This window comes from Amblyomma mixtum, chromosome 9 (assembly GCF_055824585.1).
Source record: "Amblyomma mixtum isolate Tamu chromosome 9, ASM5582458v1, whole genome shotgun sequence".
In the NCBI taxonomy this organism is placed as follows: Eukaryota; Metazoa; Arthropoda; class Arachnida; order Ixodida; family Ixodidae; genus Amblyomma; species Amblyomma mixtum.
In genome coordinates, this window is record NC_143020.1 from 118,865,859 (window position 1) to 118,884,932 (window position 19,074).

The 19,074-nt window shown below is 45.3% G+C and overlaps 2 protein-coding genes across 9 annotated transcripts in view; one reads left to right on the forward strand and one right to left on the reverse strand.

Annotated features, from left to right (window-relative positions):
- Positions 1–41: 41 nt before the first annotated feature.
- Positions 42–3,675, reverse strand: LOC149330957 (atlastin-3-like). The gene is made up of 4 exons (XM_089559518.1): positions 3,640–3,675; positions 3,255–3,421; positions 306–633; positions 42–249 (listed from the first exon to the last, which is right to left on the reverse strand). The coding sequence occupies exons 1-4, from the start codon at positions 3,673–3,675 to the stop codon at positions 145–147; spliced, it is 636 nt and encodes a 211-aa protein (XP_089415644.1). The 3' UTR covers positions 42–144.
- LOC149330958 (atlastin-1-like) overlaps positions 1,948–19,074 on the forward strand; it is a 32,523-nt gene continuing 15,396 nt past the window's right edge. For 4 of the 8 annotated variants that reach the window (XR_016285752.1, XM_089561672.1, XM_089561673.1 and 1 more), the window contains exons 1-8: positions 10,497–10,841; positions 10,900–11,112; positions 11,181–11,399; positions 11,449–11,613; positions 16,475–16,531; positions 16,588–16,659; positions 16,723–16,863; positions 18,212–18,385. Coding sequence is in view for 7 of the 8 variants with exons in the window: in XM_089561672.1 (XP_089417798.1) it covers positions 10,497–10,841; positions 10,900–11,112; positions 11,181–11,399; positions 11,449–11,613; positions 16,475–16,531; positions 16,588–16,659; positions 16,723–16,863; positions 18,212–18,385 (1,386 nt within the window). In the remaining variant the exon portion in view is untranslated. Of the gene's footprint in view, positions 2,355–3,216; positions 3,695–10,496; positions 10,842–10,899; positions 11,113–11,180; positions 11,400–11,448; positions 11,614–16,474; positions 16,532–16,587; positions 16,660–16,722; positions 16,864–18,211; positions 18,386–19,074 lie in introns of those variants that run through there. The other 4 variants (XM_089561678.1, XM_089561674.1, XM_089561677.1 and 1 more) reach the window with 4 other exon arrangements.

Here is a 19,074-nt window from a genome sequence, read left to right on the forward strand (position 1 = left end):
AGCTTCCTCACATCGCTGCTGTGGACCAATACACACCTCTAGCGCCAGTAAGGCGTACTCAGTGAACAGTTGCAGGTGCTGCAGGTCGTATCCGTGGATGTTCTGTGAAACGTTGTAGATCAGCACCGAGCTCAGCATGGTTGCCTAGGCGAAGATGGAGCTGCACATTCTAGTCATGGTCTCGCAGTCAAATGTCCCTTGAGTGTCCATCAGCACCACAGCGACCTCTCGGTCTTGGGATGTGGTGACCTGCGTACGCGTCATTTATGAACCACCCGCTTTCGATCAGTGAATGAACGCCTTACCAGAAAAACTTCGCTCCAGACAAGGATGCCCGTAGTGTGTCGCTCGCTTCCACTGCGCCATCCGAAACCGTGCAGAGGAGCCTCGGGGTCACCCAGCCAGTCGACGTCGGCTCGGCCCAAGTTACGCAGGTACCGGAGAACGAAACTAAGTAGAAAGCACTTTCCTTTGCGGAATGCCCCCGCTACTGCGACCACCACGAAAAGCTGGTCCTTGACGTGGTCAGCAAGAATGTGCCCAAAGGTGATGTCGTCCAGCACCAACTTGCAGTCCTCCTTCTTCACAATCTGCACCTCCTGGCATGCGTCGACTGTGATCGCCACCGCTGACCTGCGAGCGCCATTCACAGGTTAACAGTAATAGCAGATTAATAATAATAATACTACTAATAATAATAGCGCCCCGACCCAACGCGGACAGTGAGGACCTGTTCCTTATACCTGACATTTTGTAGCGATTGCTACACTACGCCAGCCGCTTTGCGAGGTCAGCGTGGCTGCGCGCTGAGCCGTGGCACCACCGCTCCGCCAGCTGTGCGCATGCGCAGACTGACGTCAGAGCACGCAGCTAGTGTGTGCGCCGCGCGAGCACCGGCGCCGGGGGCGGAGCAGACGCCACCCTCCTCGTCAGTTGTGCGCATGCGCGGAGTGTCGTCAGAGATGCGGCGGGTATATATATCACAACGATACGGAGCCTGTGGTAGAAATGAACAGCTCGTAGGAAGGTAGGGCTGCTCGTAGGAACGAACGCAAGAGGAGGCGGCGAGTACCTCGTGCTACTCTACCGGGTTTAACCAGAGCTAAACGATAGCTAATTATTTAAAGCGTGCAAAGGAAAAATAACCATGAAAATTTTAACTGAGGCTCTGCCGCCGATAAATTTGTGTTTTCCGGCCGACAAAACGGCAACACGGTAGAAATGGACAAGCAGTTGATTTCAGTGAAGACTGACCATTTAATTGCGTTGTCCTGAGTGTCAAAAGTACTTTGGTTTGGGCTCGTTGGTTCATAGCTAAGGTTGATTCTGAATACAGCGCAAAAGGGACAAGTAAAAGGAAGGCACAAGGAGAGAATTGCACAGGTACTGGTGTGAGCTGGCGAATGTACCGGTGTTTTCTTGTGTCTTCCTTGTCCTTCTCCGATTTCACTCTGTTTTCAGAATCAACCTTAGCCTTGAGTGTTTTTGTAGTACGTAAGGACGTGCTAGCAAACAACTCTAATGATTATTTCGATCTTACATTGATTGAGTGTACGTTGGGCTCAGCGGTCACTAGATTAGATCGTGACCGCTGATCGTAACACGACACCATCGCGTACCGCAGACGTCGTCTTGCTGACGTAACCGCGGCAGAAATTCTTTTTGCACACATGCTTCGCAACTAGGACAATGGCGACAGTAACACTTCATGCAGTAACTTTACGTAGAGAATGTCTGTAGAGCTAAGTTACGCGTAGGCTGCGAAAACGAGCGAGTCCTGTAAGTTACTCATACCATCACCTCCATACCGCAGACTCGTGAAGCCAACTTTAGGATGCAGTGGATACGCGTGGTTGATTTAATAGAATGGACAGTGCTATATATATACCAGGTAGTATCGATACGCCTATCGATAGTACTATCAATAGCGCGCTATGGATAGTACTATCGATAGTTTTTGTTCACCATCGATGGTTTGATAGTGACTCAACTATCGATAGTTTCGCATCACTAGCGCCGACGCCCTGGTCCCAGCTCACTCGCTTTTATGGCTGAGAGCAACGCTTAGAAGCCGCCATTGCGAGAGAAGCCAGTCTGCACTACGCCCTCTGTACTAACTCTTTCGCATTTTTGAGAGAAGCGTACACCTCCGTCCATGCCTTCGTCGGTTTCCCTTCACACACCGCGCCAGAAAGCGAGACGGCATAGTCTTTCTCACCAGGCTGCTAGAAGTGGGACGAGGGGGCGAGACCGACAGAAGAATCGGCGCCGGGTAACGGATGAGCGAGCACTCGGTGGCGGAGGAGACGGTGGCCCCTCTACGCACTCGTCCAATGGCAGCGCTTGAATGTGACGTAAGAATGTTTCGATGTAAATACAAGCAGTATCCCTATATTCGGGCTGCTGGCGCCGTCTTCGCCTGCCTGCAAGCCCGTCGACATGTGTTGACGGCTTTCCTGTCAGCATAGAGGGCACAAAGCTTACCACGACGGCCCGCCGCCGCATTGCCCGATGTAGCGCAATTTCTGGCGACGCCGCTACACCGCGCGCGAATCAAGTGCAGCGAGATTCTGTATATATTGTGTGTCTTTCACATGAATAATAAGGATGCTTTTGGGAAATGATAATATACCAGGTGTTTTAGGGAAGACTAAGTTTTTTTTCAAGAAAAAGGCTTTTTGAGGTAAAAATTTATACCTTTTGCGGGAAAGTATTAGCAGTGTGGGCGGACACCAGAAAAGCGGTGAATCGTTTGGATTAGTAAGCTAGTTAACTAATTTTTAATAATTAACCTTTAGCTATTGCAGTTAGGCGCCTAGTTGCAATCAGCAAAGCAACCCCAAGTGTGTGCGAATTTTTCGATGAGCAGCAAACGTTTTGATGCACCCTGTTTGAATACTGCTTCATAAAATCTTCCATCCAATCCCGAACGAATGTGCTACACGTTGATGTTATTAGAAGCCCCAGATGGTCCGGCGGGCCAACCAACGTATTATAGTTTTGAATTGCGCCGACATGACGTAACCTTGTGCAACGCGGGAGGAAAGACGGCGCTGCTAGCGCTGCCGCCAACACGAAAGAGGAAATAAAATTATCAACAAGCTATTTATTCCTGAAGAAGGCCAGTCAGCGCCGGACGCCCAGAAGCAGAAAGGGGGAAGGCGAATCTCAATTTTGCTCTTTGCAATTGAGATTCGCCTTCCCCCATTCTGGACTGTTTTTTTTCTCCTTTTGCGCCTTCAGCAGTCGCTCACGTGACGCTCCCGTCTCCACTCTCGCCCCGCATTGGAGAGGGAAAGTGTGAGGCGGTAGGCGCCGTGAAGTTGCTCCAGCGAACTGGGGCCAGACTTGTACTCGGCTGTGGCTGCGTGAGGTGGCCATCGATGCACGAGTAGGACACTTCACCCGTTGGCCTGCCAGGCTGCACCGTGCGGCACAAGCAAGAGCCAGGCAAGCTTGAGAAGATGGCGGACGAGAAGCTGCGTTTGCGAGGTTGAAGCCCCGCTTCGACGCGAGGTCAATGCTTTTTAAAGTTGGCAAGCTGCCTTCCACGCGCGGTCGCATTGTAAACGCCTGGCGTCTGCGGCCGCATTGGCGAGTGCTCTGCGGGCCGACTTCCGGCGCGTGTTTGTGACTTACCGGAGGGTCTGCAACGAAGGCGGGAGGACTTCGCATCGGCAGAAACACAAGAGAGGTAAGCTTGCCCTACGCATTTATATCTTGATAGGATGGAATAAGCCTCAAAGTCACCTGAGGTCGTATCATTGGCAGTCAAGGAAGAAAGGCAGTGACTAACTCTTCGAATCGTTATAGTTTAGCACATCGGTCAAATGTTTAGGGGAATCCCCCAAGGTGGAGTAGATTTGTAATAAGCACATGTAATATGTAGTTTAGCACATTGAAATCCTACCGCGATCACTCGACAGCTGTGCGGATGCCGTTTTCCGAGCTTCTCTAACCTACCGAGTTCGCCATTCTTTTTGCCGTGAGCATAATTTACTACCATAGCGTACTACAGCTTTCACCACAAAGCAGTCTTACCTCGTATAAATTTTGATTTCTTTTTGCTTTTCTTGCAACATGCGGTCGCATGTTCTTACTAACGACATGCTTCTGTACCCGGGCCCATGCTTACGTTCATATTCCTAGGGATTGGCTTCTACCTCCGGGTACAAGCTCAAACTCTTATTGCAACGCGGGCCTCATTGGCAAATTTTTAGTCCCACCAGCCTGTAGCCACGGAAATACTATAGCAAAGACAAAAGGCAGGGGACCTATCAGAAATTTCCACACAAAGTGTGCCTAACTGTTGACGTTACCAGTGGTGTAAAGAAAACAGGCATTTTGTAGCATCTGTTTCTAGGCTCGACACAGATGGCGCTGTTAAAAGTAGGCTGGGGTCACCTGACAAAAGTTGTGTTAGGGTCAATATTTAGGATATCATTTATGTAGAGATTAAAGAGTAGCGGCTCGAGTGTACTACCTTCGGGTACGCCATGACTATGAACGTGCACATCCTTAGGATGTTTGGATTCCCACTCATTGTGTCGTTCCCACGACGCCTCCCCTACTCGAAACGCCACGACCCCACTGCGCCGTGGACACCGGAGCTCCGTGTTCTCCTAAATCTCGCGACTGCGAACGCCCGGGCAGCTCTGGAGAACTCACTGGAAGGAAATGCATGCCGTCGATAAACATCGCGCATGTCAGAGGAGAGGGCACCAGGCAGCGAAGTGGAAAGGGAGAAAGCAATGCGTACAGATGAATTGGGAATGCAGGTCCTACATTCTTGGACAGATATTTCGAAAATCAGAAGATTTTAAGATACTGCTATAGAAAAAATTCAGGGGAGCACTTCGTTGACCTAAAGAGCGGTGAGGCGAAAGCCTTAAGCGCAGTGTTACTGCTTGTATCACTGATGTGTTGTTAAGATGTTAAGATTCGCCACTAAGAGTGAAACGCGACAGCGTCTTGCAGCGCTGCCAGGGAGTCCATAGAACGCCATCGCTCATTCGGTTCTACGCCTTGCTCGTCGGTAAATTGGTTTTTAAGGAAAGGAAATGTATCTGTCTCGCATACCTCGGTGGACGCCTGAAGCGCGCCTAACGGGAAGGGAGGAAGATGGGAGTGAACGAAGACACCGTATTCACTAGACGCGCCTTTGTTGATTCCAAACCATGGAGCTGGCATGGAAGAGTGGTTAGCGTGCTCATCTCGCACCCCGGAGACCGGTGTTCGATTCCCGAAACCGAACAATTTCCTACTCGGTTTTATTTATTTATCTGGCCTGACTGTATAGGTTAATTAGGCTAATTAGGTAATTAAGCAATTAAGTAAACTCATTCCCACTTATTGGAGCATCACTATACGATCCCTTTAATTGGTTGCATGGGTACAAGCCAAATCACAATTGGCCCCGTTTGAAATTTGCGCACTGTAACGTCATGACCGTTTGGACCAATTGAAAAGCGTGACATTTCTGTCGTCAACTCCTGCTTACAACGATGAGGCATTAAAGGCTTCCGCCTTAATATTGAAGGTTGTCGATTTGTCGCAAAGTATTTCTTTTATGTGTTTCCATCGCTCGCATAAAGCAGTTAAGATTGCCATAGCAAACCAATGGAGAACCCTTTTCATGATAACAAAAACGTAAATGCCAAAAACACGCAAACCTGCCGACGGAAGACCTGCGGATATACTCATTGTTACAGTGACATGCTACAATATATGAAAAAATTGCGCTCATGAAGTTTTTCCCGTTCAACAATGCTTTTGTCCAAAATTATTTGGGCATGGTTTTCCTGGTTTCTCGTCCTCATCAAAAGAGCCGTGGTTCCGAGATTGTGTTCAACCATCAAGAGTTGCGGCCACGTCACATGAAAATTTTATTCATTCATTCAGCCTGGGGCAGCGGTCCGGGAATGACTGGCCAAAGATCTTTATTTGTTCTTGTGTATTTGTTAAGCGCAACAAAAAGCGCCGTATGCCCGTCTAGGTGTTGGTTGCGCGCTTAGCATGTACTTCTAGAGTACCCAAGATTTAACGTAAAACCTTTAGCCGACAACTAAGGTTTTGTAGGGTTATCTCTATAGGCTCTTAATCTGCTTCTGCATAGGTTATACTAGCACTAAAATGGCCCTTTTCAAAATGTTCCGCCTGAATAAATAATAATAATATAATATTGATTATTTACTTCCATGCATGGTGGAGGAGACTGCGTGTAAAGGTCGCTTCAGAAAGAGAGCTACTTGACTGAAGCCCGTAGCCTCCTTTACATGGCAAGCAACGAGACGAAAGAAAATGGACATGCATACGAATGAATTCAAACGAAATATGAGCACAACATAAAGGAAAAAAGACACGCAAATCAAAATGAAAAAGGCACTAAATATTTTAAGAAAGTATGAGTAACAAAAAAGAGATCTGATTTATGACACGAATTTAGAAGTGTTGACAGAGTGTATGATAGTTTCTGTGTAGAATAAATGGCTCGTGGTGTGACCACCTTCCACTGTTCCATGCATCTTGTGACGTAAGAATGTGTGTTCCTTTTAGGATTAGATATTTCGTGAAGTAATTTTAAATTCTCCTTTACTTCCTGCTTGAAAGCTTGAGTCAACTTGTAATGATAATGGTTAAAGACGGGTATTAAATTCGCTTTAGGAAATAAGTTTCTTGTGTGGGGAGTTAAGTTGAAAAATGCTGGAACAAATTTTTTCTGCAGTATGTGCAGTTTATCTAGACTGGTACATGATGTGGTACCCCAAACGAGCAAACAATAATATACCGTAGAAACAAAGGGAGTGTTAAAAAGAAGAACCTTTACTCTGTATGGTAATATAGTTCTCACCGCACCGTCATACCAACCACACGCGATGACTAACTTGTCCAAAAATGATTCTATATGTACGTCCCAAAGCATATTATGGGTGAAAATGACTCGCAGGATTTTAAACCTATCTAAAATTTCTATATTCTTCATGTCATAAACATGGTCACGGGAGTTTATTACTTTCTTAGATTTGGGCCTGAAAATTACAGCTTTTGTTTTGTTTGTATATTTGTAGGCAGGTAAGTTTTTAGCATTCATGAAGAATTTTCAGGGCAGTGTTTCTCTTGTTCTGAAGGCTATTGGAGTCAGGTGATGAAAAAATATACTGACATCATCTGCGGATGTTACGTATGTTTGTCTAAATTAGATAGGTGGTGTTCTGAATGGCAAAGGACTATTAACTCTAAAAAACTAAGTAAATGCATTTCAGTACCCGCTGTCATGTTTTGCCAAATACCTACACCATCAGCAATACTGAAATAGAGTCAGAGACTGTTGAATCTTTCAAATACTTGGGAGTATATTTAACCCCTAAACTGTCGTGGAGCACTCACATCAATCACGTTGTAACGCATATAAAACTTTGGGTTTTATTCTCTGGTCACTTTGCAAAGCTAACAAGGTACACGACAAATTGCTTATACCACGTTGTTCAGACCGAAGCTACAATATGCGTCAGTCATTTGGTGTCCTTATCAACAGCACCGTATTAACAAATTAGAGACACTGCAAAACAGGGCCAGTCGATTCATCGCACGTCGGTACTCGCGTTTCACAAGTGTCACTGTAATAAAAGAGAACCTTAACCTCCTTACGTTGGAAGTTATCCCGGCCGCGGCGGTCGAATTTCTATGAAGGGGAAATCCTAGAGGCCCGTGTACTGTGCGATGCCAGTGCACGTTAAGCAACCCCAGGTGGTCTAAATTTCCGGAGCCCTCCACTACGGCGTCCCTCGTAGCCTTAGTCGCTTTGGGACGTTAAACCCTCACAAACCAACCTTTTTCTCACAAATTGTATTTTAACCCATCACTGTACTCCGCACCGCTCATTAGGCCTGCCATGCCCACTTTTCATAATGTTGACCACAATGAAAAACAAAACCGAGCCTCCATTTACCCGAACAGACGCAGCCAGATTTTCGTTTTTCCACCTGGCGATAAGAGAATGAAATGCCCTCCCCCAATCTGTAGTTAACACTGTTGATTGCAATAAATTTCTTTCAATACCAAAAGATAGTCTGACAGAGTAGGTGTATATTTATCTTTTGACCGGTTTGTGTTGCGTTCTTGGCGGTGTTTTTTTTTTTTGTCTTCAAAAGTCTTCGAGTAAGTTGTATTCCATGTTTGCATGCTTTAATTCCGGCATACTGTATTCTTTATTATTGACTGCTTGCACCTGTGTTGTGATGTGTTCCTGCGTGCTCTTTAAGTGTCGTTGTATTACTTTTGTATTTTCTTTGTTCTGTTTCTTGCGTGATGTTCCCGCCCCTCTGTAATGCCCACATTGGTTGGTCTTTGGGGTAAATGAATGGAAAAAAAGATTTAATGACAGCGTGGGAGAGATATCGTAACTCGGATTACAAAAGAAAAAAAAATAGTTTAGTTAAATTGCTGAAGGTAAATTGTTAAAGACCATTTAACCTGACTATTAAGGAACACTTAACAAATTCTGGAATTCCATTAGTCCGAACGTCAAAAACGCATTTTTGTGTTTTGAGGACAAAGGTTGTCCTCTTCAACCTGCTTTCCTCCCAAACCGATTCAATTTATATGTTGGCAAACACGATAGTGTTAAGCAGGTCGTGTCGCAAAAAATCCGGCGTCGGCGTCATTGACCGTGAGCGAAAAATCCCCAGAGAAGCAACGTATAGGAGGCAGGTGGGCCATTCAGGTTACGTAACCTTGCGGCGTCATCCCAGCCTGCCCACCGGAATGTGAGCAAACTGCGCACTGTGGGAGGTTGGTCGCTGGTGGTGGCTCAGCCAGAGCATCCTGGGTGTAATTCGCCCATTTGGGCAGAGGAATTGTCACCAATATGCAGTGGCGTAGCCAGAAATATTTTTCGACGTAGTCCCCGCCCGGAGCGGGCGTCAATCCAATGCAATCGGGGGTGCTATACGCGCCCGGTAAAGAAACAAAAAGAAATTGAGGCTGGGCTAAAAAAAAAGTATCTTAGTAATTTTTCTGCTTTAGTATTAAGCCAAACGGTTAGTTGTTTAGTTCACTGTAATAATTACATAAGAATACGAGTGCACACAGGACTCTGAGGACTTCATCCGTGAAGAACATTTATTCTCTGGCAAAAAAAAAAAACACTCGTACAAAAAATGGAGCCTTAGTCGCTTTGGGACGTTAAACCCCATAAACCAAACCAACCAAACCAAAAAATGGAGGCTATTTGCAATATTTTTAACATAATCTAAAAAAAAGAAAAGCTACTGCTCTACAACAACGTAAGCAATTGCGAACGAATAGCATTTGTCAAAACTTGTACCTCATGCAAAAGAACCTGCGGTCGGCCCCAGAGACACTTTAAAAGAAAAGCACTTTTTATTTTTGCGATTGGTTATGATCATCTGAGGACAATGCACACGATGAAAAAGTACGCTGACATGAAAAGGTGTGTTTGAATGGGTGAACTGCGCCTACAATCACTTGACACACTTCAACACAGACGCATATGTGATCTCGCCTTATCACTCTTCACAAGATCATCAACAAATGCATTTATGTTGACGCCCCGCTTTTCTTTTCTTTCGCCAGTTCTTCAGCACGTGTCACTCGCTGTACTAACCCGCTTAACATTGTGCCGTTTATGCCGTTTTTGGACTCTTTCAAATATTCATTTTTTCCTTCGACAGTCGAGCTGTGGAATAATTTGGATATTACATTACGTCAGATGTCTGTTGACCGCTTTGCGCAAGAATTGTCTAATCATGTATTTTCTTATTAATAGCACACTTTTGTTTATGTAAAATGTCCGATTCACACTTGTTTATGCACTTTCCTACTGTTTTATCTGTTTTCCATCCTATGTACCACTCCTGCAATGTCCCAACTGGGATAGCAGTATTTGTAAATAAATAATAAAATAAAAATCAAAAGGAGTGCCATACATCGGGCCCTGGCGAAGAATTGACGGTTTCTTGCAGTAATTTGTGCTTCCTGTTACACAGCCCCGACTACGTGCATGAATATTTTTTTAGAATAAGTAACAGAGAACGCAAATGGATCAGAACTTTCCTGAAGAATTACTGAAACACAAAAATAAGGGCGAGGAAAAAGAGGCTATTGAAATATGGTCGCGGCAATGCATGAAACTTCTGTTAGTTCCTCTACAATCTGAACATTACTTAAAATCATCCGTGGGGAACGGGGGGGGGGGGGGGGGGGAGGGGGGGTGGCATGAAGCTCTCAGAAAATTTCGGGGGCTGTACTGACACCAGAACACCACCCCTGGCTACGCCCCTGCCACTATGATAAGAAGGCGGGGGGGGGGGGGGGGGGGCAGCTAGCCCTGTCACTTGCCCTTCTCGATGATTCTTTGTTTTTGTCATTTTTCGAACAGTACGAGTGTATGTTCTGAGCAGAACGTGCTCTTCACAAGCAGAAGTCGCTCGCCGAAATCAGTTATGAGAATTGGAAGCCCAGTTTTCTATACGCGAATGGTTCGTGTGTGCAGACATGCGATGGGGCCACTAAAGAAGGGAGGACGACCGGTGCAAATTCTCCGCTCGGTGACCGACGGCTGCTGGGAGCTGGACGCGGAGGCCCTGCAGAAGATACTGCTGGACGACCGCGTCAAGGACAAGCCCGTCGCGGTGGTATCCGTAGCGGGAACTTACCGGAAGGGAAAGTCTTTCCTGCTAGGATTTTTCCTTCGTTACATGAACAGCCAGTGCAAGGAACAGTGGCTCGGAGAAGACGACGATAGCCTCGAAGGCTTCTCGTGGCGTGGCGGCTGTGAGCGCGACACGACAGGCATACTACTTTGGGACGAAGTGTTTCTGGTAAGTATTGCGACCATGCGGCTGGAGCTTTAGGTTTCTGACTCGCGCTCATCCTCAGGTCACCACGTCTGAAGGCAAAGAGATGGCGGTGCTGCTCATGGACACGCAGGGAACGTTCGACTGCGAATCGTCGACTAAAGAAGGCGCCATTGTGTTCGCCTTGAGCACCCTGATAAGTTCGGTGCAAGTGTATAACCTCTCAGGAAATATCGCAGAGAGTGATCTACAGGAACTGCAGTTCTTCGCCGAATACGGTCGCCTCGCCCAAAAGGTGTGTTCTGACTAGGCTCCACAAACTAGTACACATTGAAAATACTAATCACTGCAATTTCTGTTCAGGACGGGAACGACAAGCCATTCCAGAAGCTGATGTTTCTAGTGAGAGACTGGTATTTCACGTCTGACGCGGACCATGGGGCCGAAGGTGGGCGAGAAATTATAAAAAGGAGGCTACAAGTGTCTGAATCGCAGCCAAAAGAACTTCAGCAGTTAAGAAGGCGCCTCACGTCCTGCTTTTCGGAGATCGACTGCTTTTTGATGCCGCACCCTGGACAAAAGGTACCTTCACGCTTTAGAGGGCGCATTCGGCTAATGGAGTCTTTTACAGGTGGCAGAAGCGAAGGATTTTGAGGGCCGTGTCTCGGATATTGACAAAAAATTTATAACCAGCCTTGAAGAACTTGTGCCTTTGGTTCTGGCTGGAGACAGCCTGCAAGCAAAAGTGATCAACGGTCAAGAGGTTTCCTGCCAAGGGCTTGCATCATACATTCAGGTAAGTTTTTCTGTGCCATAGAAGCATGGGTTCGAATTTTCGCTTTTTATTTTCACGTAGTGGTGACTGCAGTCTGGCGAACAGGAAAACAGCTAGAATTGCTTCTAAACGAAACTCTTTATTTTGGGCTGACTTGTGCCCGCAAAGAACTGAATCACTCGGCGGCGGCGTAGCAACAAGCGTGCTCGGCGGTCGTCTAACAGAATGCCCGCCGCTCTCGGCCGTGCTCTTTTTAAAGCTGATAGCGAACTTTCGAGATAAAGCTTGGAAAGTTACTAGAACATTCTGGTGCAAAGTAGAATCGTCTTCGCCTGGATGCGATCAATCGAGATAAATCTAGGCGCGTCTTGCGTCACAAACGAAGCGATAAAGCGGCGTGTCGGCCGCCTTGAAGCATGAACAAACAAACACTACAAACAAACGCTACAAAGATTCGCGGCATTGTTTTCAGTTAAATTCGGTGGACTTTTTGTAGGTGTTTCTTTCAGAACGCAATTTCCATATTTTTTCTCCGGTGAGCAATATTTTCTACGTGCCAATATCAGTTTCTCTTCTAAATGCGAAAGCATTACGAGAAAAACTGATTGCTAGCGTGTGTGTGCCCGCAGACAGTACATATCGCGTCATGAGCTCATGAAGCGGACGTATGACGCCCACACCAAGCCGAGCACAGCCACTTCAGACGATCCTGTGTATGCTGTTCGTCTTTATATACCAGGTGTCCCAGCTAAATGTAACCAAGCTTTTAAAAAACAGGGGGTGTCCTAGCCGTCTGAAACCAACTGAGGCTTGTTTAGAGTCGGGTGCCCTAGTCTGCAGTATTTTTTTGACTAATAAGTTAAGCTTAATTAACTAACTTTTTAATTATTGACTTGAGGAACAAGGTGTCAATGGAAAAGTTGTAGATCGCTTTGAGAAACAGCTTACTGAGACATCTGCAGCAAAGTAATATTTACCTAAAGTAGTTTTTTTACCGGTCTTCTTTGTCTCCCATGAACTATTAATAGAAATAAATGAAATGAAATTTAAGCGCACACGAAAAACGCACACAAGAGGAGATACACACAGGACAAGCGCTTGTCCTGTGTGTATCTCCTCTTGTGTGCGTTTTTCGTGTGCGCTTAAATTTCATTTCATTTATAGCTATGCACCATCTAGCCCAAACTGAAGTTTTGTTATATTAATAGAAAAATTGTGGCAATATAACATTAACTCCAAAATTATTTCCTGGATTTCTGAATACCTGCACGCACGACGCCAGTTTGTTATAGTAGATGGAGCGGCATCAAATGTTCTTGATGTTACATCAGGCGTCCCTCAAGGATCAGTCTAGGACCCTTACTATTTTTAATGTATATCAATGATATTTCAGACAACGTCACGTCATGCATGAGACTATTCGCGGATGACTGCATATTATACAGGAAAACTCTCTGCGATGGCGACTGCCAGGCAATTCAAAACGATCTGGACTCAATACACGCATGGTGCAAGAAATGGAACATGAACTTAAACTTAGAAAAAACTGTGTGTATGAGATTCACGAGAAAGAAGGAAACAAATTATTTCCGCTATAGCATTAACGGAAAAACCTTAAAAAAAGTTCGCGAGTATAAATACCTCGGAGTTTATCTGACCCCATCTTTAAGTTGGCACCGGCATGTAGACTACATCGTTGCTAAAGCCTCTAAATCCCTTGGCTTTTTACGCAGGATCACTAGCAATTTTCCCCAAGTGACCAAAACAATTTTATTTAAGTCAAATGTGCGCTCCGTGTTAGAATATTCCTGCGCGGTATGGGATCCACCCACTGCACTCGATAAAGATAAGCTTCAGAAAGTTCAAAACAGATCTGCCCTTTACGTTCTTGGTAAGTCAGCCAAAGATATGTTATTTAGTGCGACGCTTTCTAATCAAGCATTACGCTGGGAATCTCTAGAACATCGCAGATCCATGCTTCGCTTAAAGCTCTTTCATGACATTTATCATTCCCGAACAGGTATCACACGTGAAAATTACGTCTTTTCACCTCATTATGTGTTCTTACGTCTGGATCACGACAAAAAAGTGCGCGAATACAAATGCAAAACTGAATCTTTCAGTTCTTTTTTCCCCAAAACAATTCGACAGTGGAACCGCTTGCCCTCGGCTGTTGTGGCGTACACGGCCAGTGACGCATTTTCATCTGCACTAAATGGTTTAGCGGCCCTGAAATGACTCATTTCTGCTTTTTTTTAAATCCATTTCACTGCAGATACGGTTTTGCTGGTTGCACCTGGATGTGATAACTATTTTCCTATGCTTCTATGCGTGTGTGTTCTCGTTTCATAGTTTCTTTGGCTTCCCTGGCATACGTCACCATTACATGTGTCGACAGCCTTGTCCCTCTTGGTATGTAAGCACATGCGCAAGTTCCCATTTTCGTCTGTATGACCGCGTGTCTGCTTTTTCTTTGTTATTATGCTGCATACTTTTTGTGTTATTCTCATCACTTTTATGTGACGTGTTTTTTGCATTTTCCATTGTGCTATTTACTCTTGCGTTTGTAACCCCCCCACTGTAATACCGAAAGGCGCTGTGGGTATCAGATAAATAAATCAAATAACCCGCACAATAAGAAAAAGCTTCCATATGACAACTGTGCCACTTCAACGTCCCAAGACGAGCCTTAAAGAATAAAATCCATTTTTTCTGAAGTCCTCTCCACGATGAGGCTTTGGGTGCACATTGGGGCAGAGAAGTGAGCGAGCAGCTGGTCACGTGACAACTTTCTTTTAAGGCCAATAAATGAAGCTACGTAAATCGCAACTTGACGGAAACAGTACTACTGGCGGTTTTTATCTAAAACCTTTGCATTTACACTTACTTCCTGAAGTTAATAATTAAAAAGTTAGCTAATTAAACATTACTAATTAATTAGCTTTGAAGAGCGAAAAAAATACTCTAGACTAGGCCAATCGACTATGAACAACCCTGAGTTGGTTTCACTGGACCAGGACACTTCGCCTTTTTTAAAAGTTTGGTTACATTTAGGTGGTTGGTTGGTTGGTTGCGACTGAGAGAAGGATGAAAAGAAAAGTGCACGGGCCTGCCAACTGGCTCAAGCCGAGCCACCACCGCTGCCACGTGCAGATAGAAGAGAGTTGAAAGATAAGGGGATTGAGTAAAATACAGAGTAAAGACGCGCGTCGCAACAACCGCGTCCGCCGGAACGGACGCTGGCTGAAAAATACAGATACACGGCCGCAGCCCGAAGGCTGCAAACCGAATGCCACAGATATCATCTATACATTTAGCTGGGACACCCGGTATATACTCGCCACTGCCCGGCCGACATGTGGTGGCAGTTTTCTTGACATTCGTATCAAAACTGTGATGCAACCGTTTGTCGTAGAGCTTTCCTGGTGGTATCATAAGATTTCTGATTGCATATAGCTTCGATGTGCTAGTCACGTTGGAGGGTAGCTTCGAAGAGGAATTTCAAACGATGACATATGCACCTTCATTTGTATATCTTCCCGATATTCGTATTAAAACTGTGATGCAACCGTTCGTCGTACAGCGTCCCGGGTGGCGTCATACGCGCGTGTGTCTGGGTGGGTGGTGTCATATATCGTGTCACCGGAAACGGCGCAGACAGGGGAGCGCGCGGCCTTTAATTCATGTACAAACATTGCGTGTGAACAATGCACCCAGGGACAGTAATACTTTGTATTTCCCGCACGTCTTAAGTGTTTCTGCCGAACTTTCTTGTCGGTGAATATTATGTCACTGTGCAGTGGGGTCGTGCGGGGACCCTGGGGCGTGCCCCGAATTCCTGTGTAAATAAAGTTTTTTTTCTCTCTCTCTCCCTGTGTGAATAAAAATGAATCAGGCTTTATCTTGAATTTTTGTCCACAATTAACGCACAAATCTTAGTTTGATAGCTGTGCTTACAGAAGACATTGTGGAGTCGTAACGAAAAGAAAAAATGATCGAGCCGTGAGGCAAGACTTAAGTGGAAGTTTAGTTTTAAAATATTTTTTCTCCTGTTCTGGTTGCACGGTGAGCTTAACAAAGGGAGTGCACATCAAGTGATCCGTCTGCTAGCGGCAGCAATCGAATTTCCTTTTAAGCGTCGCAGAAGCAAAAACATGATACTTTCGGGGTGTTTATGTATAGTTTCGCGTTGAGAGTAGCTTGTTACGATTCTAAAAGTTGGCAGCCTTCTTAAATGCAGCAGGAAAACCTACGTCACAGCCCTTAAACAGCCCTCAGCAGCTGATTAATGTGAGCAGGCGGCACTATGGGACAGTTTATGGCGCTCAGCTAAAGGGTAGAGCCTGGCGATTTCCAACGGCATACCTGAGTTCGCGAATCATTGCCTCAAACCTCACTACCATGGTACTAAATCTCGCCGGCCCCATTGTCTCATTCGTTGCCGATTCACGCACTTTCTTAATTTTCTCATATGAACTACTCTAGTTTCGATGGAGGTGAAATTATAAAGGTCAGTGTACTGTGCGATGTCAGTGCACGTTTATGAACCCAGGTGGTCGAAATTATGCGGAGCCCTTCACTACGGCGTCCCTCATTGCCTGAGTCAATTTAGGGCGTTAAACCCCCATAAACTATCAACCGTAAACGGTAACTGGGTACTACATATCAAGCTACTTATGACATGTATGCCACGAACACTGACCTTTTTCGATTAAAATGCCAATTTTAAAAATGAATTAATTGAAACTTTTACAGAGTGTTTCGGCTGAAACGGAAGTTCAGACAATAAGTACACGGGACATCAACAGGTGTTTTTCAGTGTAAACTGAAAAGTCCAGCCCCTGCATATAACACAGGTATACGTGATGGTTTTTCCCCGCAGAGCTATATGAAGGCGTTCGCAGGAAACGAGCTACCGGAACCAAAATCTGCCTTACAAGTGAGTAACACCTGTAGAAATTAAATGGTTGTGGTTAAGTGGCTCTCCTATTGCAGGCGATCGCTGAGGCCAACAATCTCGCGGCGGTGGCCGCCGCCGAAGAATTCTACCTGAGAGAAATGGAGCAGGTCAGTGCTAAGAATAGGTGAGGTATGACGTTCAGGTGATTAAATGTTGCCTGCCACACGCAGATTGTCAAGTTGGGCTTGAGTACTGACGAAATGGAAGAAGAACACCGTGTGCTGAACAAAGAGGCGGCAAAACTCTTTCACAGCTTCCCAAAAATGGGCGGCGATATGCTGGCGGACGAGTATGTGGACAAGCTTGCAAAGGTGCAGTTTTTACAGACATACCGCTCCGAAAGCGCGTCACATCTCGCGCATTAGTAGCATTGCAGAGATGTTTATGTTTGTGGAGGCCCTCACGCTTTCTGAGCACAGCATAATGAAGTATTCGATAAGATTTAATTACTTACAGTATAACGTGCAAGAGGGGAAATAAAAGGAGAGGCAGCTGATGCCTACTGTTTCCGGCTACTGAGTGCGCAAGCGGACACTTCCAGATACCGTCGGGCAGCGTGTGGAAAGAAACGCTAGTCGTTTGCACGAGGTGCCGTGTAGCGCTGAACTCTCAAAATAACTTCGGGAATTTAGGTAGTTCGGAGCATACCAGTGATTTTATATGGCTGTCAGAAGTGGCTTTGAGCGCACGAAGGTCAGATCGTGCAGCGACATGGTCGAGTCCGCCATGATAATCACTGTGTTCGCACAGAACCTCTCGGAACTCTCTATTTTCCTCAAAATTATGAGTTTATTATTACCAACAGATGGCGCCAGTTGCTGACGTCCATGAAATCTGGGCAGTGCATTGCGCTCTTAAATTCTCAGCAGGACAGCCTTTTTTTTTCTGGCGGGGGGGGGGGGGGGGGGGAGCGGGAGTGAAAGCAAACCACACTTAGTCTGTCCTCGCACCTGGAACTTCATTTTACGTCTTCTTGTTTTGCTGGTTCCCTAGATTACGTAAATCTAGTGTGCCTGCTTCCTTTGCATTCGCGTGCGGCTCCCAGAGTTAAGGATTGTGGTACGGAGACCTAGGAAGCATTTGCTAATTGTAACATTGTGAAAATACCAACCAGGTCCAAGTTATTCCGAAAAAAAAAACAAATATGTCTAAAAAAATTTCAGAACAGAAAATATTTTTATTCCTAGTTGGTAAGTAGCCATTTACATGCTGTTGAAGAAAGAAAATTCTTACTAGTTTCTTAGTAGCATGCCGAACATTGCGTTAAATTCTATTCTGCTGATGCTATACCGAACAGAAGCGGAGGTCATTTTCTTATACCAGGATTTTATTTGAATTCAGACCCCGTTTTAGTGGGTTCCCATGTACGGCTCTTCGGTATAGAGGGCAGATGCCTTGAGCTACAGCGGCGTTTTTTTTTTTCCTTCTAAATAAAGATGTTCCGCTGAAATAGATTTTGCTATCGCGCGCACCCTCGCTATTATGAAAGCAAGAAAAAACCTGTCAGAAGTCCTCCTAAGAACCCTGATCTTCAAAATCATGGAGCATTGTTTTTTTATGCAAATATAACTGCTCTAAAATATATATGAAATGCATGTTGCAGTTGTTTCCGTCCTTTTCGCGGCCCAGAGAACTCATAATTTGCTTTTTGTTTTGCAGAAAATAGAAGGGCTTTATGCTGTCTTCAAAGCAAGAAACAGGAGCAAAGCCAAACGCTTCTTCGAGAAAACGAGTACTCACCTGCAGATATTTGCGGCATCACTTCACTTCCTCCTGTTCTGGCCAGTATATTATGCGACCGGATTATCGTGGAGGGACGCTTTTTCTTACCATGTGAGGGTTTGGGCTTTTTTTTTTTCCAACATTCTTCAGATGAAATCGGTACATTTATTTCATTTGCTCCGTATTAGGAAGAAATATTTTGTGTTTTCATCAGTACCTAAAATCCACACATGTTCAGTGTCAGCGAACTATATTTTACTCCGCTTTCACGTCGCTGTTGAATTGGGGTAACAAGAATTTTCTGAGGAAGTATAAAAATTCTTAATCTCGATTCGTTCGCCGACTGTATCTGCATCGGAACTGAGGTGTGGACTGTATTTTCTGGGCATTTTAAGCATAGAATACTTTTCGCTCTCGTTCACGACATTCTCATTCGAACATCCTCACACAATCAGGGCGAAGACGACGAAGAAAACTACTCGACAGACCGCTGCATATTGATAAGTTGAACAATTCTGCTGCAGTGAAGTTTACTCTGAAGCAAACACCGAAATTCACAGTTTGCAAAGAAAAAAATCACCGCTAAAATGGCATTCACAAGAAATGAACAAAAATTGGAGGGGAAACTTAGGCGCCCCCTTAAGGGTATGTCGCGTTAGCTTTAATGTACTTATAAGAGGAGCATGTCATTCTCTACATCCTAGATCGCTGGGAGTCCTCATCCCACTCCTGGCGCAGTAGTGCCGCGCATAAGCAGTGCAACACTGCCCTGCAGTGGCAGGTGCTGCCACCGATGGGGC